This window comes from Spermophilus citellus (assembly GCF_964194105.1).
Source record: "Spermophilus citellus genome assembly, chromosome: 6".
Classification (NCBI taxonomy): Eukaryota; Metazoa; Chordata; class Mammalia; order Rodentia; family Sciuridae; genus Spermophilus; species Spermophilus citellus.
The window spans coordinates 133,340,324-133,365,561 of NC_138187.1; the positions used below are offsets into that span (position 1 = coordinate 133,340,324).

Sequence of the window (25,238 nt, forward strand, 5' to 3'; positions counted from 1 at the left end):
GTGTGTCCCCATCATTGGATTCTTGCCAGCATCCACCCAGAGAAGTCAGCCTGTTTACTGATGAGGATGCAGGTCCAGAGAAGGTGAGGCGGCCAGTCCCAGGACCAGATTCAGGCCTCCTGGTTCCCAGCTGCAAGTCTCCCTGTATCAAGGAGAGAAGTGACCCTCCCCAGTTTGGGTGGGGGCTCCCTGTCTGTGATTCTCCTCACAGGGGTTTCTCTTGATCATTTTTCTTGGGGTCTTGACTGTGGGCTGAGAGCAGACCCAGCCACACGGCGACAGGACGTTCAGGGCCTAGGGAAGTTCCCCTCCCTGCAGGGTGGACTTCTTCCTCACACCCAGCCCCTACACGGAGGTCCCGGGGCTGCAGGGTCCTTGACAGCATAGTGCCAGCCTGCTCTGGCCACCACGGTGGCGCCCTCCCCACCCCAGCAGTCTCCTGCTCCTGTGTGCAGGTTGCCGGGGCAGGACTGCCCTTCTGTAGGTCCCATGCTCACTGGTCATGATGGCTCCTCTCCCTGCAGCTGGGAGCCGTCCACAGCTGCCGCAGGTGGTAAGCAGCGTGGCACGCGAAGGAAGAGCTTTCTCCTCAAACACCGGCTCCCCTGCCAAGCAGGCAGCGCCATCTGCTTCCGGACCCTCCCCTCCTATCTTCCCAGAACAGCTCCTCTTTCTTTCAGGTCTCTCCTCCACTCACATGTCCCCAGTCCTGTGGCCCACATCAGCTCCTGCTGTCCCCTCAGTGCCAGGCCATCAGGCCAGCCCATGGGCAGTGCCTGGGCTGCAGACCGGATTCATACCCCCCACCCCACCCCCAAACACACACACCCCCAGAGCCAGTGCTGAACAGGGAGGCCATTCACCCTTCCTTCCTGTTCCCAGACAACTCTTAGTGGCAGGGATTGGAATTATGCCTATTGTATAAACACAGATCCAAGACCCAAGGAGGTAAGTGATTTACCCAAGGTCGCCCAGCAGGTGTTGAAGTCAAGGCTCAAATACAGGTCCTTTCATTCAGTCACGCAGTTATTCATTCACCAATTCTGGTCACACTTAGCAGCGTTACCGTTAGCGAGTTGTTAAACCTCCCTGGGCCTCAGATTTATGTGTGGAAACGGGGATATGTTATACTATTCATATAAAATACTTCTAGTGCCTCTTCATAAAATTGTGCAAGGACTGAAACAAGACCATTCATGCAAGTGTTCTGCATGGGCCCAGCAAGTCCTGGGTGCTGAAAGCCACCCTATATCACTCAGGGATTCACTGAATACCAAACGCACTAAGCAACGGACTGGATTCGGAGATGAATAGCTCACATGGCTCACAGGTCAGCTCAGTTTGAGAGAGGCATGTTTTTTTGTTCGTTTTGTTTTGTTTCTGGTACTGGAGATGGAACCCAGGTGTGCTCTAACCCTGAGCTATATCCCCAGCCCTTTTATTTTACGCTGGGACAGGATCTTGCTAAATCGCCCAGGCTGAGTTTAAACTTGCGATCCTCCTGCCTCAGCCTCTCGAGAGTAGCTGGGATTACAGGCGTGCACCACTGTCCCTGGCAGGAAGAGCTGTGTTAAAGAGGAGCACAGGGACGAGTGGGAACTTCAAGACAAACAAGGAGGGCTTCCTAGAGGAGGTGCTGTCCAAGCTGAGGGCCGCATGTTCAAGAAGGAGGAGGAATTAGACTTTTCTCATTCTTCTCAACTCCAAGGCCTGGATAGGCTAAGAAGTGGCTGGCCAGGGGACAGAGAAGTGAGCCTGGATCACAGGTAGAAGGACTGGCCTGTGTGCCTGCTGTGGCCTCCTGCTAGCACCTGTCAGTCTCCCCTGGGCCCTTGAGGACAGGACCGGAGTCATCAGAAGTACTCATGGACTTGGACACGTAAACTGTGTCTCTGTGTCAGGGAGGAGGGTGAGCGCTGGGTGGGACACAAGCAAATTGGCTTGGCAGAGACTCTTGTCGGGACCCTGGAAATGAGGGAGCAAGTTACTGGGTGGGCAGAGAAGTGGGTGAGCAGACTGAACAGGCGGCCTAGAAGCCTAGAGTTACTCTTTGACATAAAACCAACAGCAGTAGCCCCCTGCACATGCACGTGTGCACTCTCACATACGCTCACGTGAGCCTGTGTGAACACACACCTGGGAGTAGACAGAGGTGGGGGTGATGGTGGGGCTTCATACCTGCATACCCCTTGCTCCCAGACTGTGGTCAGCCCCGGGGGCCGACAGTGCCCTGCACCCTGTCTGCCTTGCTGTATCACAGTCCCTAATGTGGGGGTGGGGCACTGTTGTTCATAGGGGACCATTGGCAGGTGTGTCTGTGAAGCACAGCCAGTCCCCAAACACACTGAATGATTTCCTGCCCAAGACAAGTTAGAGCTGCCAGACCCAAGGGAGTCCTTGCTTCAGCAACCTCAAAGGCCCGCACCCATAGAAGCTGCCCAGGACGAGTTCCTGGGGGCACGAGGGCACCAGGGAGGGCAGAGGACCCTCACCACCCTTTGCCTCATACAAACAGTCATCATGGGATGACAGGGGACGGGGAAGCTGAGCTGGGGACCAGGAGGCCAGGATCCCCACCCTCTAGCTGGCTGGGTAAGCCTGGGGAGCCCTTTGCCTTCTGTGCTCCAACCTCTAACTCGTAAGGACGTGTTCACCGAGTGGCCCTTCGTCACCTGCCCTTGCCGTGTGTGGGCAAATGTGAAGACCCAACTGATTTTCCAACCTGGCCCCATTCTTCCCCTCTACTACCTCCCTCCTCCAGATGAGCCTCTTCTCCTTCCTGCATTAATTAAGACACTTACTAAGTGCCAGCCAGGCATGTGTTAACTGCTGGCCCTGGTGAGCAGGACAGTGGGACGGACCCCACCCAGCCTTCTAGTGCACGCAACCTTGTTTTGACACTGACCTGAACCCAGGGGGATCACAACAGTCACATAACGTTGAGTCACAGAACATCAAATGGTAAATAAAAAAGAAGCTTTGCATTATTTAACAATAGTAATGGCCCCTGTACTGAGCGCCTACTATGTACTAGCCCCTGGACATCATCATCGCTAAGCTTCACAGCAGGCCAAGGAAAGGAAGTATTAAGAAACCTATTTTACGGAAGAGGAAATGGAAGCACACAAGTGCTAAGTAACTTATCCGAGAGAGAACACAGCTCTAAGTGCCTGAAGTAGGATTTTGCTGCAGGTCTGTCTGTCTGGAGAGACTGCTCTTACTCCTCATGTCACTTAGACACCCTTGTAAGACACGGGGAGGGAGATGCTTTTTCTGGAAGGGAGATCATTAAAAATATCTGAGTACAGGAGTTTTCTTAAACAGACCTTCCTCTTTCCTGTCCCCAGGAGGATCTCTGGGGAGCTACTGGTCCTGCCTGCCAGAGCCCTGGGTTCCATGGGGACAGAGAAAGGGCTGGGAAGCCGCTCTTGGCCAGGGGCGGGGAGCTGAGAACTGGAAGCCAGGAGGCGGTGAGAGCAGGCGGTGCCCACGCCACTGCTGCCAACTGCACTGCAAAGCTCTCTGCTCCACAAGGCAAAGGAGGTGGTTTCTGTGTGAAAGGGCTGCTACAAGGAGGCCGGAGTGACAGGGACACAGTGTGTCCCCAGGCCAGGCTTGGGGTCCCCATGCTGCCTGCCATGCCATTGGGATGGATTAGGGCTGGTATTCCAGCTGCCTGCTTAGTGCCAGACCACCCTCTCTGCTGCACTAGCAGAAACTGGGCCACTCAGTGTCCCATGGCAGCTATGAGGGGACCTTGATTGCTGAGAGGGACAACCACTATACAGGGGTCAACACAACCCCCGATGCAGACCATCGGGTGGGCTCCAGGGACAGGAAGAAATGAGGCACACTGTCCAGGACTGGGCTACTGAGGATGAGTGGAGGCTTGGGGTAGGGAGTGGGCCCTTGCTGTCCCAGAAGCCACTGTCTCCCAGGCTGAATGGAGCCCCTCAGAGGGCAGGACCCCCAACTCTGCAGTCTCCTTTGTTTGGTGGAGCCCAGAGTCACACATCCTGACCTCTGCCACCCCAGTCTAAGGAAGCCAATGGCCTCCTGAGAAGTGAGGGGGAGGAGAGCAGATGGAATAGCTGGAGGTGCCCAGGAAGGTTGCTGGAGGTTTGAAGGACACTGTCCTTGAGACCATGTGAGGCAGGAGGGGTCCATCTGCCCGACCCCGCAGGAGAAGGGAGAAGACCACCAGTGACCCTGCTGTCACCTCACCTCCATTGTGAAACTCACAGGTTCCAAATCTCTCAATTTCTTCTTCCTTCCCCATCTCCAGAAGTGGCACCGTCCTCCACCAGGGGCCGTCCCACTAACCAGAGAGTCACCTGTGAGTCCTTCCCTGCTCCGCACAGCCAGTGCATTCATTCCCAGCTGGCTCTCACTCTACCACATATGAAACCTTGCCTGTCCTCTTGATCTCCACTGCCTGTGTCACTTGCCGCTCCCCCCCACCCCACCACCCGGCTGTCCCAGTCCCAACCCGCCTCCCTCTGGCCTCCGCTGTGGTCAGTCCTCACACATGGGCAGGCTGATCTTCTCATGCAAATGCGGTGAATTACCCTGATTGATTTTTTTCATATGTGAAGTCATTCTTGCATACGCAGAAAAGCCATTTTAGCGGTGATATATTATCCTTTTTATATCACTTGATTTGATTTGCTAATATTTTGTTAAGGAATTTTGGCCTTTTTAAAATGTAATTTGAATTATGACATTCCCTGCTTAAACCACTCAGAGGCTTCAGTACACTCAGAATAAAATCCAAACTCTTGACCATGAACCACATGGACTACAAGGCCCTACCTGAGCCCTGCGCCCTTGTGGGTCCCTCCGGATGTCAACACAGGGTTTTGGAGACACCAGCAAAGAACTGACACAGAGAATACCAAGATGGTTTTCTCCCTCAAATTCTTCCCAAATGATAATTGTGCCTACCTGCTTGTTGACAGGTCTATTTACTGTCTCTTAACTAGTCTCTAAATTCCATGAATGCAGGGACCGAAGTCAACTTCTAGACCATGATAAGATACCTAATGGCAGCAGGAATCTGGTACATCTGAACTGACAAAGGACGAGCCTCCTACCCTCTCCACGCCTGCATCTGCATAGTTGAACATGGCCAGTGATAAACACACAGCCACATGGCTGAGTCTCACTTCCAACTCACCGCTGTGAGCTTCAGGTGGGCCCTTCATGCTGTGCCCAATTAGAGTAGACTTCCCAAGACTAGTCACTCCCCACTTCCTACAGAATTATTTCACACTTGCTCCTCTCCCCAATACCTCCTTCGGCACCCTCCCTCTCAGCTGATGACCTTGCTTCCCTCTTCACTGAGGAAGCCAAAACAGAAGAGAACTTCACCTCCAGCATCTGCACCTCGACTTATGCACACAGAAGAGCCTCTGGGGTCCATCCAAGGCCAACCCCACCATGTACACCTTAGCTCCCCACCCTGCTAGGTTACACGTCGCTCTAGAAATTCTCTATCATTAGTGTTCCACTGTCCTCTGAATATTTCAGCCACCCCAAACATATGAAACACTCTTCTATCTTAAACACACACACACACACACACACACACACACACACACACACACAGCAAAATGCTTGCTCCCCACTGGTCCTGACTGCCACTGCCTGATACTTGGCTCTCTGCAACGAAGTTCCTTGAAAAAGTCACATCTAACCAGTGGCCTTCAATCTATTCCTCTTCCCTTCTGAACCTTCTCCAATCAGACTGTGTGGCCCTCACACTGCATTGACATTGACATTGCCCCTTATCTAGATCACCCATGGCCTGGCCTCCCTCGGTGGTACCTCTGAGTTCTCATCTCACTTCCCTGTTGGTGGCATTGGAAATAGCTGAGTTCTCACCCCATTTTGATGTGCTTTCTACACTTGTCTTCCGGGACCACACTTGGCTCTGGGGTTTGCTCCTACATCTGGGGTTCATCTTCAATGTGTTGGAGCATCTTCTTCCTGCCAACTTCTCAATGCCTGGTCCTTGGTCCTCTTCTTTATCTGTACTGTGTCTCTTTGCGGATCTCACCCAGCCTTGTGAATTTCAACCCCAGCTACATGCTAGTGGCTCTTACATTTATATCCCCCAGCCCAGGCCTCTCTCCTGAATTCTCTCTTCCTATATCCCACTGTCTGCTCAACACACCACTGAGGGATCTGTGAGACTCCAAGTGCAACATAGCTAAGTCTGAACTCCTTTGCTTGCTTCCCAAACCTGCACCATCTGCAGCCTTTCTCATCTTGGATGATGCCAACTCCATCCTCCCAGTTGCCTCGGATTGAAAGTGGTCACGTTGACTCTTCTTTCTCATATTCAGTCTATAGGTTCGTTCCCACATCCAAGCCAGAAGCAAAGTCTTTGGCTCTTTCTTCAAAATAGATCCAGCATTTAAACAAATCATAGTGCATGCATTCATATGCTGAATTCTAGCAGGAGTGGGGTGGGGAAGCCTGCTGTTTCACATAACAGGGATGAGTCTCAGCCCTAAATTTGGGCTTCAGGAGCCAGACACAGAAGGGTACCTGCTGCTCAATTCCATTTATAAATGTTCATAACAGGCAAAATCAATCTATGGGAATAAATGTCAGAATAGTGCCTACCCTTTGGAGAGCGCTGACTGAAAGGGGCACAAGGGACCCTTTCAGGTATAGAATATATTGTAAGTATTAATCCAGTGGTGGCTATATAAGTGTATCCATATAACAAAAAATTCATTGAGCTACACACTTAAGATGTATGTACATTTACATTACTGCATGAAAATCTCACTTCAATAAAAAGGTAAAATTTAAAAATGCACATCCAGAATTATCCACTTGCCACCACCTCCTCTGCCATGGTTCAGATTCAAGCCCCCATTGTCTGTAATGGCTGTAATGGCTCCTCGCTGGTCTCCTGCTTGCACCTCTGCCCTGAGCATGTTCTTGGGACAGCAGCAATCCTTTAAAACCTAGGGCAGACCCTGCCCCTTCTCTGCTCTAAGCCTTGCCATGGCTTCTATTTCCCTCCTAATAAAAGCCCACGTCCTTCCAGAGGCCTCCAGGTCATATGGGACCAACCAATGGCTCATTATCTTCAGCCACTCCCCTCTTTTATCACCCCATTCCAGAGGCACAGGACTCCATGCTGGTCACCAAACACTTCAAGTACATTCCTACCCTAGGGCCTTTGTTCTAGTTATCTCTCCCGCCAGGCACATTCTCCTGATCCGCATGGCCTATGCTCTCACCTTCCAGGTTTTGCTCAAATGGCACCTTCTCCATGGAACCTCCCTGACCACCCTATTTAAAGTGGCAACCCTCTCTCCCCCCTGGCCTTGCACTCCCAATCCCATTTTCCCTGCTCTTCTTGCCTGTTTCAATACCCCAACCTTCTAGCATTCTACATCATTTAAGCATTGTGTTTATTATCTGGCACCTGTCCCCCAGCCCGTGACAATGCAGGCTCCAAGAGGATCTGTTTTGTTAAGGAATGACTCCCAAGGATCCATACCAATGCCCAGCACATATGTGGCACTTGAAAAAATACTTTTCGAATGAATGAACAAATAGATCTGTCTACAATAGGTCTTGGGTGGGGATACGCAAAGATCAGTTGCCCTCTTTTCCCAAAAGGCAGAGAAATTCTGGAAGCAGGTAGCAGGAAGACAGTCCCAAGAGCCTCTCCCTTGTGACTTGGGCTTCAGAGAGTGAATATGGATTGGGGTTCAGCACTGCAACCTGCCAGGTACCAGTCTCCTACGTCCCCTACTCCTACCACAGGCGGGCCAGGAAGGTCTCCTTGGCCACCTTGGTCTGCAGACATCCATAATCTCTATAGTGGCTAAGAGCTCACAGAGGTTGTGACTGAACCAGGCTGTGAATCTCCCTTACCAGGCCATGCCAGGCACATGAAATAGATAAATGGGCGTCACTAGTCCCCAGCCCCATAACTCTTTTCCTACTATAGAAAAGTTGTCAGGGCATGGGGCAAGACAGAGAAGGTGCCTCACCTCTTCTCCTTCAGGGTTAGGGAAGACCATCTCCTTGCCCACCTTCAAATCAGTGTCTCTAAGAAGACATGAGCGCCAAGGCCCACCTTCCCGCCTCCTATTCCTCTCCCCTTCTCCACCCCAATTCTCCAACCTTTCAACTGGCAACCTCTCCTGGGCTTGAGTTAACAAGGCCAAGGTTGAAGGAGTGATTCATGCAGCCCAAGGAGAGGTGGTGTGTGCTTCAACCTCCTTTGTCTCTGCTCCATACATCTGTGCCCCTGCCAAATGGGCCAACCAAGAACTGGCCCTCCAGTCTGGAGGCTGCTCTCCTCAAGAAGAGGCCAAGGCCTCAGGGAACAGAGAGCAGGCAATAAGGGCCAGATCTTGGACCTGCTCTGCCCTGTCCTCCCCAGCCCCGAAGGGCAGCTGGGGTGAAGAACATCAAGTGCCCCTCAGGGATTTGCAGTGTGGAGGGTGTGGGCAAGGAATTGGGGTGATGGGGTGAAAGGAACTGGGAAATAGTCTCAGAAGAACATCCTCAGAGAGACTGTGCTGTGTACCAGGAGGCACAACCCACCATGCTTGACCTTGACTCTGACCCCACAAACAATGGAAATCATCAAAGTGTTTTTGGTAATAATAATAATAATAATAATAATAATAATAATAATCAACGATAACAATCTAAGTAGCCACCAATTTAAGAATGAATAAATACAATATTCAAATATTCATTTGTTCCAGAAATGTTTGTAGTTTCTGCACCAGGCATGGGGGATACATGGGTATGTAAGCAGACTTGGCCTTGGCTCTTTGGGCCTTATGAAGCCCAGAAACTCCCTGGGCCATGAGTAACATGGAAGGAGTAAACCATGGAAGGAATAAACCCAATCCCAGCATCTAACAGAAAATGAATCTGGTCAGAGAGAGGTGAGGGAAGGATTCCCTAGAGAGGAGCTATTTCAGACGAGATCTAAAAGATGAGTAATCATACAATCCAGTGTTTTATCATCATAAAGTCCTTAAAAATAATTTTAATTGACACAAGGAAATGGCAAGTGAATAAAAAGGGATATAAAACCATTTTTTAATGTTTTTATTTTTGAAACAGGGTCTCACTGAGTTGTTTAGGGCCTTGCTAAGTTGCTGAAGCTGGCTTTCAACTCATAGTCCTATTGCCTCAGCCTCCCAAGCTGCTGGGATTACAGGCATGTGCCACCACACCTGGCTTATAAAACCATTTTTAGATAGATTCTGTCAATACGTAAAAGTAATGTATCTATATCTACATTCATGTGTGTGGAAAATTTTCTGGAACATCAAAATGTTAACAGTAGTTCTCTGTAGGTGGCAGATTGCTGGTGATTTTATCATCCTTGTTCTTTCCTATATTTCTCATTATCCACACGGATTGCTTTCATGCTCAGAAACAAACATCAAATGTCAGGGTGCAGCCCTTATGGGTCCACATTATGACCCATGGGTAGAAGGGGGTTTCCAGGGCGTCTTGGCCATTCCTCTGCTTCCAAGCAGCTGACACCTGGCCAGGTTGCCCCTTAGGCTCTCAGAGACTTTCCATAAGCCATCTGATGCGTGGGAGAAGGGATCCAGATGATTCCATAGCACCTGTGCTCCTAGGCATAACCCACCTGAAGGATACCCCAATTCAAAGAAAGAAATGGCCTTTTAAATCACAAAGTGAACAGTTATAATGGTGGTGGCACAAGCCTATAACATAATCCCAGCTACTTGAGAGACTGAGGCAGGATGGTAAGTTCAATGCCAGCCTGAGCAACTTAGGGAGACCCTGTCTCAAAATTAAAAAATAAAAAGGACTGAGAGTGTAGCTCAGTAGTAAAACTCCCATGGGTTCAATCCCAAGTGCTGCCATCATCATCATCATCATCATCATCATCACCACCACAAAGTGACTTCCCTCCATCACATTCTCCTAAGGCTGATTTGCAGACCTCACTCATTTTTCTTTCTGTACCTCCAGCAGCTTGTGATTTCTCTTCCTGCTCTAGCCTCTTACATCACAGGTAGGAGGACAAGAGTCTGGATTGGGAAGAGGCAAGAGCTCCCACTCTCCCTGGGGAGCGGTTTCCTCGTCAGTCTGCAAGTGTGAGGGGTTGGGCTCCAGGGCTTTCTCCCCCGTTGTTTCATCTCAGACACTCTAGGCCTATGACTAATACATCCTTAGACAGAGGATCTAGAGACAGTCTATCTCTCCTGGAAGCAGATGGAGACCTCAGGGCAACTGTTCTGGGACCCAGAGGCCACAGATACCTGCTGGGGTGCAATGGCATATGAGGCACTTTAGTTGCCAAGAAATTCCGGGCTAAATTGGTGCCTAAGAGCAAACACTCCCTCATCTACCAGATCTCTTTCCTTGCCCAAGCTCAGCCCAGCAAGCCCAGCCTCCCTGTTGGGAAGGCTTCCAGCTGTGGACAGAAGCAGGGTTGCCAGGGGTTCAACTGCCCACTGGAGTGAAGGAGAAGGAGAGGAGGTGCTGAATGTGGGCTGAGCAGAGCGCAGAGACCTTGGGCAAAAGTCAGTGGGAAAAAATCACCCTACAGACAGCTTGGGGGAAGCTCATCCATAAATCCTTCAGCTTCTGGGGCTGATGCAAGATCATTGGGGCTGAAGGTTAAAGGCATCTGTAGATAGGCCTGGGTTCAAGCCTGCCTCTGCTCCTCTGCTGTTTGTCTGGGCAAACCGCTGAACCTCCAGAGCCTCAGACCTCAGTTCATCTACAGGATTGTCTGTTGAATGGGGATAACAATAAACTCCACTCCTGAGAGACAACAAACATCAAATGAGATAGAACATATAAAGACAGCATTATGCCTCATTAGGAGCTGCAAACACAATAAAAAGCCCTCCCAGGATCCCAAGCAGCACTGGCAAGAATCAGGATAAGGAAGAACCCACAAAGAGTCAAAAGGAGCTTAGTGACCTTGAATCCAATCCCTTCATTTAACATATGGCAGGAAAGAGGCTGAATAATTTGTCCAAGGTTGCACATCTAGCTGGTAACAGCAAGGTTCAAACTCAAGTCTGACTGAGTCCCAAACAGCCATCATCCCTTCACTTTACTCCAACCCATCTAGTCATGGGCAGCCTTTGCTAGGGTCTCTTTCTCACTGAGAGGGCTTTGGTCAGGGAGGTCCCTGGAGTAGGCACCACATTGCCACAGAACGCTACCAAGAAATCTCTAGGTGAGAAAATAATGAATGATGAAGATTCCCTAGAAGTAGGAGTGAGGGGAATAAAGTATCGATTACCAAACATGTGGAGGCACTATACAAATAACATGTAAAGCACATGCAAATGACCACAGGTTATTGATGATTCAACAACTCAAACTTTTTTTTTGTATTTGTAAATGGAGCTCACACTACATGATGTGAATCTCTCTTCTCCCCTGGCTTTCTGCCAAGTGGAAGAAAATAAGATTTGTGGCTGACTGACCAACCCATGCCCTGCTCTGGAAGAACCCACCGACTCCTGCACCCAGATGATCCAGACATGCCCACCTGTGCCTGGCAGGATTATTTCTTAGTGCCCAAGGCCACATCTACTTTTGACTGACATGTCAGGGCAGGGAGAGGATGCCTGGGGATCTCTGGTTGAGAGGGGTCTCACAGACCTGGCAGCTTACTGACTCCAGCTGCCCAGAGGGGAGCAGAGCACACTGTATGTCCTACACAACACCTGGGCAGTGTCAGGCAAAGACTCGAGTAGGCCAACACCACTGCCAGGAGCTCTGCTTGCTCTCCATGGGATAGGGCACTCCCAGGCGCTGCTGGTGAACAGCAGTGGAAGAGCCACGCTGAGCTGGGGAGGGGGGGCAGCTGTGGTCAGGCCCTGAGATAGAATGGGGGGCAGACCTAATCCACAGCAAGACAGCTACAGGTTAGATACCTGAGAGGCTTGCTTGAGGCTCACTGAATGTGTTCTGGAAACAGACAATTCAACCGGCATTTATGAAATGTCTGCCAGGGGCTAGACACTGAGCTGGGTGGACATTCTGGACAATTCATAGAAGCAGACGAGATGTGGTCACTGCCAGGGTCACTGCCCTAGAGACACCAGTGATTCACCAGGGGAGAAGAAAGAGGTATAGATATAAGGTAACAGCACTTTCACACCTCCTTGGAAGTGTGTGTGTGTGTGTGTGTGTGTGTGTGTGTGTGTGTGTGTTGCTTCATAAGAGTACGAGAATTTGGGGTGGGGAGACAGGGCTTTCCTATCCAGTCCCACTTTGAGCCACCTATTCATAATGATAATAAAACTACTAACATAAACCTTCCATTTACGGCTTGCATATAATATGTCAGGCATAGTACTAAGGGTTTGCTTGTTTGGTTTTGCTTTTGCTTTGCAGTGTTGTGATCAAACCCTGGGCCTTGAGCCTGCTGGACAAACATACTACCACTAAGCTACATCCCCAGTCCTGAGTGATTTATATGTATGAGTTCATATTATTCCCATAATGTAGCAGTAGGTACTATTATTAATGTCCCCTCTTGTAGATGAGGAAATTAAAGTTTAAAGAGGTTAAATTAGTGACTTTCTCAAGGTCACAGAGGCAGACATTTATATCAAGGATTCAAGCCCAGACCTGTGTTAGATTCTATGCATATCCATGCCTCAGCACTCAGAAGACAGCCCTGCAAGACCCCAAGCTCTAAAGCAATAGCAGCTATCCCCTAAAAGAACACAGCCATCCCCAGGCCCAGCCCCACAGGGCAAGCAGGGCACATTCTACAGTCCGTGACATCTGTCACATCAGGACAGGGCCTTTGATCTGCCTTGGCACCCACGCAGCAGACAGAATTGAGGAATGGCCTTTCTACATCTGCAAACATTTCCTAATGCACCACACTTAGTTATAACAGTCGGGCTGCAAGGGTCAGCCCATCTAACGTCCAGCGTCATCTGGACAGGCCCCTCAGAGACTGAACTCATGGGGCTTTGGGGCTGCATTCCTGTCTCCCCTGAGCAGCAGTCTTTACCCCACCTTCCTGGAAAAAACTGATGATGGTGAGGGAGGTAGAGAGGGCAGAGAGATTGGTATCATGGTGCTGGGCATGGAGGCAGGAGGGCAGGAGGGCAAGACAATTGGATCAAGTCCCCAGCCTGCTTCCCCTTTCCCAAGTCCTGCCCTACCTCCCTTATAGGACCATGGTGAGAACAGGGGGGCGGGGGGGAGGGTGGAAAGTGGCACAAAAAGAGGCTTGGAAAAGTTAAACATGTACAATGTGACCAGAGGGAGCACGGTGAGTGCCCAAGCCTGCCCAGGCAAGTTGCCAAGTGAGACCAGAGGCCCCATGTCCCAGATATGAGCGTCTAGGAAGCTATGCTGGGGACAGCAGGTGCCGGAGATGGCCAGAGTTTCCCATTAGAAAAGGAATCTATTGGTAACAAGAATGTAAAGAGGGGGCAAGCACACAAGGGTGCCCCAGCAAGGCCAGTTTCTGGCAGTGTACCCAGGCACTTGCTGGCACTTGGTGGCCCAGGCACTGCCTGGTGACGAGATTATGGTCTGGCAGGCCTGGGTAGGGAGACCCAATGTAGATTGGACACCCACACTGAGGACTGCTACCATCAGGTTCCCCACTCTGCAGCCTGGAAGCAGCACAAGGGCCTCTGCTGTAACCAACAGAGAGAGAGAGAGAGAGAGAGAGAGAGAGAGAGAGAGAGAGAGAGTTTTGCAGCAGAACAGGAGGAACATTAGAAGCAAGCGCTGGCATTTTCCCCTCCTCCTGCCAGCAATAGAGATCCCATTAGTGGGAGTTGGACAGAGGTAATCAGACTGCTGGGTTCAGCAGGACAGCCCCAGAGGGTGGAGCCGGCTGGCACACAGACACCTGGAGAATGTGAAAGCTGAAGAATGCCTTCAGGGAGACAGCCTGGGTCTGGTTGGAGAAGCGGCAACACAGGTGGCCCTAGAGTGCCCCCCTCACACATCCTCACCCCACCTTAGCTTTGGGCTTTCCTCTTCCTTTTCTCCAGGACTGGTGTAATTCAACTAGTACCCCCAACCCCAGCACTCACTGCTGCCCTGTCTTGGTGTACCCTCCAAATCCTCCATCTCCATTTCAAGTCTGACAGGCAGCCTTGGGTTCCCTGGCTGCAGCATCTTCCATACTGGGGTCCTGGGCACTACCAGGTTAATAACTCTCCAGCCATCCAACCCCTTCCTGCTTCTCCAACCACAGCTCAGCCTAACACCACAGCACAGAACACGCAAAGGCAGAGTGAGGGCTGGGGTGCAATAACCCAGAGAATACCTGCCTTGCTTGGGATCTTATGTTCTACCTTTCATCCTCTCTAGATGGCCCTCAAGCCAGGCAGATGGGGTGCTGCTGCCAGTACCTTTCACGCTGTGAACTCACCGGAGAGGGATCTTGACACGGAGGTAACGGTCCACAGCAATTGCTAGCAGAGCCAGGATGGAACTCTGGGTGAGGATGAGGACAGGACAGGCCACCATGAGGCAGGTGTGGAAGTAAGTCTGTGGCCCAATGTTGATGAGGATGGCCAGTGGGATAACCAAGGCACCCACTGCCACATCAGCCACCGCCAGCGACACGATGAAGCAGAAGGTGGCATCCCGCAACGCCTGGTTCACCTTCACTGCCCAGATCACCAGCACATTCCCAGGCACAGAGACAAGGGCGATGAGCACCTCGATTCCGATGTAGGCGGCCTGGAAGGCCGAGATGGAGTGCGACATGGCTGGCACAGGCTGGGCACATCAGCAGACAGGCACCACGGGGCACGAGGCAGGCACCTGTAATTAGGAAGCCTGGGGTGGGGAGGCCCGCCTAGAGGAGGGGAGCCAGGCAGCCCCGCAACTCCCACTGGCCCGCAGAGATGCGCCCTACTTGGCACATCCAGTGCCTGTCCGGGCTGGCCAATGTACCCAGGCCCTTTTATGCCTAGCCTTTGTCCCCTCCCTTTATCATCCCCAGAGGTTCTATTCAGCAACTTAAAATAGCAGCGCTCTCTCAGCCACTGGCTTTTGTATCAGGTGTGAGAGCTCCTAGCACACGCACTCCGCCCGGGTCCCCCTGCCCGCTCTGCCCACCCCTGTCCACAGAACAGGATGCGGGGAGCTCACCATCCTGCCTGCTGGCCGGCAGGGGGTCCCAGAGGCGGTGCCCAAAGTTCCCGGCACGCCGTGCCGCCTAGAGTTCCGGGGCCGCGCCAGGCAGGGCTGGGCTCTGGGCACCGCGCGGCAGCTCATCGTCCTCCGGCTCCCGCCGCAGCACTCCCAGCCCGGCCTTTCAAGCAATCACATGGTGCGGCAGAGGCTGGCCCCAGGCGCTTTTAAAGAGGTAGTGCCCCTGTTTCGCACCTGGGACTGGGGTGGCAGGCGTGGGGCTGAGGGACTGAGGCCAGGACCGTGCCCGAGCGCAGGCTCCCCACTTCCTAGCGCGCACGCACATCTGCCTGCGGCCACCCACCTGAGATATTGCCAGTGCCCTTCTTAGCAGTCTCCTGGTCCTGCTCCAGCTCTGCCGGGAACCCGTGCCCACCGCCTGCCCCAAGGGGGCATTCCAGGCGCTTCATTCAACCCTCTCCTGAACGCTCACTTGGAAGCCTCAGGGACGAACTGAAGCACAGACTTACCCAAGGTCACACCAGAGCTGACAGAGCTCCCGCCCACCTGAACTCTGCTGTCCAAGTGTCCCCACACCTCGACGCCTTCAGCAGCCACTCGCTCCAGGAATACCCGGAGAATCCAGGGCTGGCCTGTTAGGTCCAGGGGGATGGGAGCGAGGGGGGACTCGATTGGGGCGCCGGCGCCTCCTTCGCCCCCGGCGCGGGAGCTGAGTGACAATCGGGCTCCGCACACCGGAGGGGGCGGGGGCGGCGGCGGCACCCGCGGGCCCCTCCCTCCGTCTCCTCCCCCACCCCCTCCTCTAAACAAAGGATGTGATTCTATGTGAGAAAAGCTGGGAAAACCTGAGTTTTTCGAAGGGTCTGATATGGGAACGCAGTCTCGGGACCGGACCGAAAGACCACTCGCTTCTTTCTCAATGCGACCCGCTGGGAGCCCTAGTCCGGTCTCCAGAGACCCCTCCATCCCTCCCAACACAACATCTCACCTGCAGGGCTCCAGAATGCCCCTCCACCCCACCCCCCACCCGGCCATGGGTTGGCAGCCCGGGCACCCTCCCCTAATCCTCAAACTGCTCTCCCAGTTAGACCAGTCTCTGCTTATTCTTAGGAACTCACATCCTCCTGCACACATTACTCCGCAGACTCTGTACTGAGTCACTAAATTCCTTTCTCATCCATCTTTCAGAGCCTATTAGCAATTACCATTTTGCAGATGAGGATGCTGAGGCTCAGGAAAGTGACCTGGCTTTCCAAGAGCATCCCTGCCCGGGTCACCCCTCCCCCCAACCATGCTGCATTTCTTTCCTCCTCTTCCCTCTTCAGAGCACAACACCTAAACCATAAGATATCTAGTGCAGTCCCCTCTTATTTACAGATAAAGAAGCAGGCTCAGGAATGGAGGGGACTTCCAAAAGGTCACAAGCAAATCCTAAGATGACCAGTTTAAAAAAAAAAAAAAAACAGGCTCCTGGTTCCCCACTCTGTGCTTTCCCCAGTCCCTGCCACCTCCTGCCAGCCCCAGTTTAGGTAGCCCATTGGTGCTGACTAATACCTACCCAGGCAAACCCTCGCTCATCATGGGGCCTTGCAAAGATTCAAACCTCCAAAATCCTTGTTTGTGCACATTAATAAGGGACCCTAAGAGGGTGGGAGTACAGCTAGAGGTCCCCAGTGCCACACTGCCCCAATGTGGGACCTCAGGATGCCAAGAGAGGCAATCTGACCAGATGAGGGTGAGCCAACTGTTTCTGCTGGTGGTTGTGGTGGATCGCAGTGAGGACCTGGGTGGGCTGAGACCTGAGGGTCTGGGAGGAGGGAGCAAACATAATTGAATCTTCCTTGGAGGCAGAAGAAGCCCAATGTGGAAAAGACAACTTTCACTTCAGCCTTCAGGGGGAGCAAGGAATCTGTGCCTTAGATAACAAAACTGCAGTATTCCCCAGAGTCTGGCTGGAGAAGGCTCCCCTCCAGATTCCCTCACACTGCTAACCCAGCCAGCCCACCCCTACCACTACCCAGAAGCACAGGCTTCTGCACCTTCCCTTGACTCAAGTCCTCTGTGACTCAAGGCTTGCTCCTAAATTTTCATTTAGTTTCTGAACGGTCACTCATCTTGCCTTCGGAAAAACCTAGGAGGGCCCAGCTTAGAGCAGGGGTGGGTGATAGGGGTCACTCTTCTTAACTCGCAGCAGCATCTTCAGCTCTGAAGGGGACCCAAGCCCTGTGGACACACATACACACACCCACCCCCAGTTCTCACCCTGGATTGTCAATGTGTAGTAGAAGCATTTGCGTCATACCTGTAGGTGACTCCTCTGTTCCCTACTTCTGGGAAAATAAGCCCCAAACTGCCTCTCTTCCCTCCCTGCCTCCTCCCCCGCAGTGTTCCCAGGCCAGGCCTTCTGCAGGGTCAGACTAGCCTGTGTGAGAACAGAGCTGACAAGACAGGGACCCTCTCAGAGGGCAGCTATGGGAAGAGCACGTAGCTGGAAGTGGGTGGGTCAGAGCTGAACACAGCTTTCTCCATTTAGTGTAGTGGAAAGAGCACTCACTTGACTGCGAGTCACAGGGCTGAAAGCTGGCTTCTAGGCCCTGCTTTGCCACTCACTGTGTGGCCTCTTGGGTCATTTTCCCTCTCCCGGTCTGTTTACTCACCATTCCAGCAACGTCTCTCATCCTCTCCTGCCCCAATGGCTGGAAAATCCATTCCAAGCTGGGAGGGCCAGGCTAAGATGGAGACTGGGTCTTTCCCCCTGGAAACCTCCCAAGTCCTGGTTCTTTATGGGGCAGACATCAGGGCTGCAGAGGAAGTTTGTGGGGAAAGAAAAGGAGGGGAAGAGAGGAGGTCAGAGTCTGCCAGGGGCAGAGGACACTGTGGGAAGGGAGAGGTGGGACGGTGGAGCCAAAGTGACTGGCACTGATGCTGAGCCCCAAACTCTCTGTCCCAGGACCCTCCAACTAGATAACCATCCCCACACCGGGGTCCACCTGTGCCCACAGCCGTGTGACCCTCCATGCTTTACCCTGCCTCCTGCAGCCGAGCCTTGGTTTCCTCCTCTGTACAATCAGTGCAGGAATACCACCTCACAGGAGGGCTGTGAGACTTAACCCATGGACTTGGCGGGGAGGGTATGTAGCACAGACATTTAATCTAAAAGGCAGGTAGACACCAGGACTCCCGGAGGGGGCAGGGGGGAAAGGGAAAGCCAGTGAAAAATTCAAAATTATGAAATCTGCTCGGTACAGTCAGTGGCACTAAAGTTGAGGGCGCATCTCAAAGGTGCCAGGTTTAAGTGCCCTGAAGGACTCCTAATGAAAGGCTTTTATTATGCATATGACTCTGGAGGCAGGAGAAGGCCACAGTAAGCATAGCCCACCCCCTTTACCTCTGGGTCCTATTTCTTTCCTTCCAAAGGCCCATCCTGGCTTTCTCAGGCTCCTCACACCAACAGCCTCACCACTGTGCACCTGGTGCGTGGGGAAGACACTTGGGGGGGGGGCAACCCTGCTGAGCAGCCCTGTATTGCCTGCTTCCTCCCCACATGGAACTAGACAGCCCGAGTCAGGAAGGACCTCTCCTGGAGGCTGAAGTCATCCCTGCACACCCCAGGACTCCAGCAAGGGGGCTTAGCTGAGCTCTTGAGGGGACTACCAGCAAATGGAAGAGATTTGAAGAATTTCCTGTGGGGCTGGGGATGTGACTCCCTGGGAGAGCACTTGCCTAGCGCGCATGTTGCCTTGGGCTCCATCCCCAGCACCCAAAGAAAAAGAAATTCTCCATCTCTTTCCAGAAGCAGGCAGGAAATATTTTAGACTCCATCTCCCTTCTCAGCCTTGTTCTGGGCAGTGCAGGAGGAGAACTATTAGGCAAGAGCAGGCATTTAGGACAAAAAGATTCTGGAGGACGATGGCGCGGTGGCCCATGCCACCTGTAATCCCAGCAGGGGGCTGAGGCAGGAGGATCTCCAGTTCAAAGCCAGCCTGGGCAAAAGCAAGGCGCTAAGCAACTCAGTGAGACCCTGTCTGTAAATAAAATACAAAGTAGGGCTGGGGATGTGGTTGAGTGCCCCTGAGTTCAATTCCCTATAACCTCCTCCAAAAAAAACTTCTGGATGGCAAGGAAGCCTGGGGCCCTTCCTCCCAAGGGCTGTCACCTGTCTGTCCCTGCCTTGACTTCCTAAGCTCCCCCACCACCCTTGGCACTCTTTTCCCACTATCCTCTGCCTCCCCCAGACTTGCTGTGTAGGTTTCTGGGCCTCATCCCCTTTCTTCCCTCCCTCCAGTTGCCTTCTCCCAGGTCGGGGCTCTTACAGGGACATCCTGAGTCTGTGGGAAGGAGCAGAATGCAGAATGTCAACACAGGTTAAGTGTTCCTATATTTGTTTAAGTGTTTGTGGGGGGTGGGGCAGGAGGAGGACATGGGATATGGGGGCCATTTAGTCCAGGTCCCTCCAGACAGCACAACTCTTCCTAAATCCTCAAACAAGGGTGTTCCTTTCATTTCTTTTTCATCATAATTGGCCCCAGAACCATTTATTCGTGCATTGATTAATTCATTCTATTCAGCAATAAATATTGCTGACTTGGTTATTAAGCCACTTTTGTATACCACAGTGGGCTGAGCACTGGACATATAGAGAAAACAAAGCCACACTATATTTCACTACATAATCATTGCAGGTTTTATGTCGGGTTTTTTTGTTTGTTTGTTTTTGTTTGCAAAAAAAGGTAGGATGTAACCATTATCTGAAGCTTTTTTCAAAGCAAAATGGTGCCTGTATTACTTAAAAATCATTTATTACTAAACTGTCTTTGGCATAAAACTAAGATGCACAGAATACTCATGGAAAGACATCAAAACTGAATAGTCCTTATCAATGCACGTTATTTTTTCATGACAGCTTAGCAAACATTTCTCTGGGTTGAAAAAAAATAACACATTAGTTGTCATCCATTTCTGCATTATAGTCAAAATATTACACTTGACAAAATTCACTACAGTGTTGAGAAATATGGACTTAGAAAATATAATCTTCCCAGCCCAAAGATTCTGCACCGGTTTAATTATCTGATGTGCTGTCCTCAATGCCACTCACTTAAGGTGTGTTTACCCTTGGGACTGCAGTACCCTAAACAGACTACCCAAGGTGGCTTTGGGAAGAACACCGACAATGCTCTGAGAATTCTTGGCTATCAGTGTCAGAGGAGGCAAATGGACCTCCCAATGCCACTGGTGAATACATTGTTGCTCTCCTTATCTTTTAAGGTAGAATTGAACCATGTGACCATTATGTCACCAAAGGTTATAAATCAATTTTTTGGATAGAAAAAACAGGGTGCAACTATTACGAGGTGGTAACAGTTATGCTATGAATTACAGTAGCCTCCCCTCTTGACCTCCAGAAAGAGTTCACGATCAAGAATGAGACCTAGGCATCAAGGACCCCAAGGGCTCAGGGAGCCACCCCTGCTTGGGGCAGAGCAGCTCTGCTCTATTTCACAAATGGATTTCTGATGTAAGACTTTGTATGAACATGGATTTTATTAGCTCTGGGATTGAGAAGACTTGAGGGCTGGGATGTGGCTCAGTGGTAGGTAGATTATTTGCTTAGCATGTATGAGGCCCTGGGGGTGGGGGAAGAAAAAAAAACCTTGAAAATCTGAGCTTTATCCCAACTCCTCCATGTACTTCTGAGATCCAGACAGGGAATAAACTTGTCCAAACTCATCTGTGAATCAGGCAGAGCCAAGGTCTGGGGAGGGGTCAGGAGGTGAGGTGGGCTATGCTCTGGGCCCTGGTCCTGCCTTGGGAATTCCTCAGGGAATTGATCAAGCAGCAGTTCTTTAAATTCAGAGCTGGGTTAAGCTAGGGTCCTTGGCTTCCATAAGTCTAACAGGGGAGGGGGGCCAGAATGCAAACACCCCAGGGAGCCACCGCAGGTGGGCACACACTTACCTAAAAATAAAGTCCCCTCCCAGGTGCACAGGAGTTTGGTGTTTATAAAGAAACCCTCCAGACAGCATCCCAGAATGCTCCCCCCACACACTGGGAAGTGATGAAGCCCGTGTTAAATATCCATAATCATACATGAGGAAGCCGAGGCTGAGAGAGGTTCAAGGGGAGGCGTGTGGCAAAGCTAAAACTGGAACCCAGGACACTGGAGGCCTGCCCCATATGTGAAGGTGTGTGTCAGGCTCAGTAAGTAGTTGGGATAGCTGAGCCAATTGGTCCGAAAGGGCTTCTGGGAGGAAGAGAATCTCAAGCAGAGCACCCATTCATTCATTCAGCTGGTATTGACTGAGGATCTACTACCAAGATGGGAGTTTCCTGAGGTGCTCCCCAAGAACTCAAAGTCAGTGGTTGGAGGGCAGGGTTGATGTCCAGTCTTGCTCAGTCAGCCAGAGCTTGGTGTTCTGTGTGTGTTCTAGGCTCCTCAAGCAAGGGAGAGAGCACGCTGAGCTGGCCCAGGCTGGAAGAAAACAGCACCTAGCCTGGGCCCGAGGAAGGGTAGGATGCTGGTTTTGTGGAGGAAGGATGGGAGGCATAGAGAGGGCTTTGTGGGCAGACAGAAAGAACACCTAGCGTAAGCGAGGGAGGTAGGAAACTGCCTGCTATATTTTGGGCAAGACCAGGGGACTGGCTGGGACACCAGCCTGAGTCTGGGCAGCATAGTGACAGCGAGGGGCCACATTGATGGAGGCCCTAAGGGGAGGCTGAGAGGACTACAACGGGCAATGAACCCAATTAAAGCTCCAAAGACAACTCACCCCACTCCGGGAGCCTCAGTTCTCTTATCCATGAAAGAGAAATGACAATCACCTGTTTGACTTGTCTGAAAGTGCATTTTAGAATATGAATCACTAGACAAACATCATGGTCTACTCTGTGGGTATTCCGAAGCCTTTGAGGGTTTTCAGCAGTGACTGAAGGATCTGAAAGATGCCAGTTTAGAAAGAGCATCCCAGGACCCTGCAGAGGGAACCAGCGGAGGGGAGGATGGAGGCAGCCTTGGTCAAAGGTGGTAAAAAGCTGAGGAGGGGGAAAGGGTGTGTTTGTGGGGAAAGGGTGATATGAAGGGGTAACAGTTGCATTTGGTGACAAGAAGGGAACAGAGAACTCAAAGAACCTTCAGGGGAGGGACAGGCATCTGAGTGCCTCTGAACGCTGTAATGGGTGGGAAAGGTTGGGTTTAGAGGAGATCTGAGCATGCTCACAGCCCAGGAGGGAAGGAAGCGGCAGCAACAAGAGATGAATCAGAGGGAAGAGGCTGGGAGCAGACACCCCCAGCCAGCGTCAGGGACAGAAGCAGTTACTGACAGCTGGCTGGACAAGAGGCTCTGGAAGTGCCTGGCTTTCCCCATCCCCAGACCTCCCCTCACCCCCACTGAGTCTTGAGGGGAGGCCCCCAGGCCTTGTGCCCAAGCCCCGTCTCTACCCAACACACAGCCAGCAGCAATTTGCCAGTCTCTCTGCATGTCCATTCAGGACAGCCTTCTGTCCACCAGCTCTTCTGAAGGCCATGGCCAGGCCCCTGTCCTGACCCCGTCCACAAGGCACCAGCCATGGAGTGTAGCTTCTGAGCCCCATCTCTAGCCAGTGTGTTGCTTCTGTTCAATCCACCTGCCACCCGCCAGCACCTGGGCAACCACAGGGCTCCACCATGTGATGAACACATCGGAGTTCACAACACCCTGCACAGCCCTCCTCAGCCGGGCTAGCACGGACACCCCACTTCCTGGACTCCTCAGACACCAGCCTCTGAGAGCACAAGGGCAAGTGAGCCTCCACCTCCCCTTCCCTCACTGGGCAGAAGGGAAACAGAGGCAGGGGAATGATTTCTGTTGGAGGTCAGGCAGACTGGCATGCAGACTCCCGGCACCTCCCTCCTTCCTGTGCACCCATCAAGAGGTGCCTTTGCCCCTCACGAAAGAGAAATGTCCCCACCACTTTCTGCATGTTCCAGGAGAGAAGGCCCTCGGGGCTGGGTGGAAAAAGGAAGAAAAGCAGGACAGAAGTTCATAGCAGCATTATTTATAATAGCCTAAAAGTAGAAGCAACCCAAATGCTCATCAACTACAGTTACCAGAATAAATTCAGGACACCCAGTTAAAATTTTTTAACAGCTTTATTGAGATATCATTTACATATCATAAAGTTCACCCATTTAAAGCTTATAGTCCAATGGTTTTGAGTACTCTGTTTACAGAGTTACGCAACCAGCACCATAATTTTAGAACATTTCATCACCTCCCTCCCCCACCAAAAAAAAAAAAAAACTTGTACCCATTAGCAGTCACTTCCCAACCCTCCCCACACCCAGCCCTAGGCAAGCACTAATCTACTTTCTGTCTCCACGGATTTGCCAGATCAGGACACTTCACATCAATGGAGTCATCCAATATATAGTCCTTCATGACTGGCTTCTGCTTAGCGCAATGTGGAAACTTGGTCTGAGTTGGTCCATGTGTCAGCACTTCATTTCCTTTTTATGGCTAAATAATATTCCCCCCCCCATGGACATACCACATTTTGTTTATCCATTCTTTAGTTGATGGACATTTGGGTTGTTTCCACTTTGGGGCTATTATATGTAATGCTGCTATGAACAATTCCAAATGAATTTTTGTGCAAACATATTTTCATTTTGGGGGTAGATGTAGACAGAAGGGGTAGATATAGACAGAAGGAAAGGGAGAATGGGGGTCTGGCCCCTTCTCCCCTCTCACCTTTATTCTCCTGTACTTTTACAGTGCCTCGTTGAAAGCTATTTTGATATCCTTTAATCGATTAAAAGAGAGGCTCAGAGGGAGGCCCCAGACCACTGGATACTAAAACTGAGACAGGAGCTCAGGGCTCTCAATTCCCAGTTCAGTGTTCTTTTGCTGCACCAGGAGCCCTCTTTAGAGAGTCTGCAGTCCACTCAATGGAAGGTATCCAAAGGGAACCTGATCAAGTGAACAGTTACCTCACTCCTCTAACCCTAATTAGGTGCTTGTGTCCCAGGATGTGAGGGCTGAGATGGAAGGGCCGGAGAGTGATAGAGGGAGAGGGAGAGAGAGGAGAGGGAGAGAGAGAGAGAGAGAGAGAGAGAGAGAGGGAGAGGGAGAATTTTTTTTAATATTTATTTTTTTTTAGTTTTCGGCAGACACAACATCTTTGTTGGTATGTGGTGCTGAGGATCGAACCCGGGCCGCACGCATGCCAGGCGAGCGCGCTACCGCTTGAGCCACATCCCCAGCCCAAAGGAACAGTTTTTTACTTGCTGGGTAGAAGGCCACTGGCATGGGGCAGCCGCTCTCCTCAGTCAGCAGCTGGGGACCCAGGGAGCCTGTCAGCCTCTCTCTCACACATTTCTACAGCAAATCCTCCCCCTAAGGCCGGAGCAGCAAAGATGGAAGCCAGGTGTGTGGAAACACTAGGCATTCGACCATAACATTGAGTCCAAACGGGTCACACGGCCTTGACCACGAGTCTGGTGCAGCTCATTCCCTCAACTCCAGTCTTCTCTGACCCCATGTTCCTGATCTAAAGCGGGACTCTAAATGCGAGTCCAGAGCTGTTCCCTTCAGATCTGCCTGGACCCCTCTGCCCTGCAGCCAGGCCCTGTTACCAGAGAGCACTGGACCTTTGCAAGAAATGTGCACCAAGCCTTTTTCCTGAGGTCAAGGTGAAGAGGTGGCGCGTGGACTGGCTCTCAGTGCCCTCTGTGGGCCCACCCCAGGGTCCCCAAGGTGAAGGCCAGGAGAGCAAACAGCTGCTTGCCAAAAAGCCGCTTACTCCATCTGGCCGGTCAGGGGCCCTGGGAGACACGGACTTCAGTGCTTTTCCATTTCTACCACCATGGCTGGCCAGAAAGTTGGACGATTGGATCCAGGACTTAAAATAGTTCCTTGATACACCGTAGAGTTCCAGAACACGGACGGGAATGGAGTAGGCAGAGTGATCTCCTCCCAGGGCCCAAGACCCAATCCAACAACACTTAACTGAGCTCATTTGCCTTCACGGTCTCGTTGGTGGAGTGAGTGCAACTGTTTTCCCATTTCCCAGAGGAGGACGCTGAGGCGGAGGGAGGGAAGGAGAGAGGGAGCTTGAGGACC

At 51.6% G+C, this 25,238-nt stretch overlaps 1 protein-coding gene across 6 annotated transcripts in view; it reads right to left on the reverse strand.

Annotated features, from left to right (window-relative positions):
* Nucleotides 1-25,238, reverse strand: part of ADORA1 (adenosine A1 receptor) — a 78,812-nt gene that overhangs the window by 16,407 nt on the left and 37,167 nt on the right. Inside the window, exons 2-4 of one of the 6 annotated variants that reach the window (XM_081298461.1) lie at nt 17,796-17,939; nt 15,136-15,378; nt 14,408-14,805 (exon numbers count right to left, since the gene is read on the reverse strand). In XM_081298461.1, the coding sequence (XP_081154587.1) occupies nt 14,408-14,748 (341 nt within the window). In that variant the 5' untranslated portion in view covers nt 14,749-14,805; nt 15,136-15,378; nt 17,796-17,939. Of the gene's footprint in view, nt 1-14,407; nt 14,806-15,135; nt 17,344-17,795; nt 17,940-25,238 lie in introns of those variants that run through there. The other 5 variants (XM_081298459.1, XM_081298460.1, XM_081298462.1 and 2 more) reach the window with 5 other exon arrangements.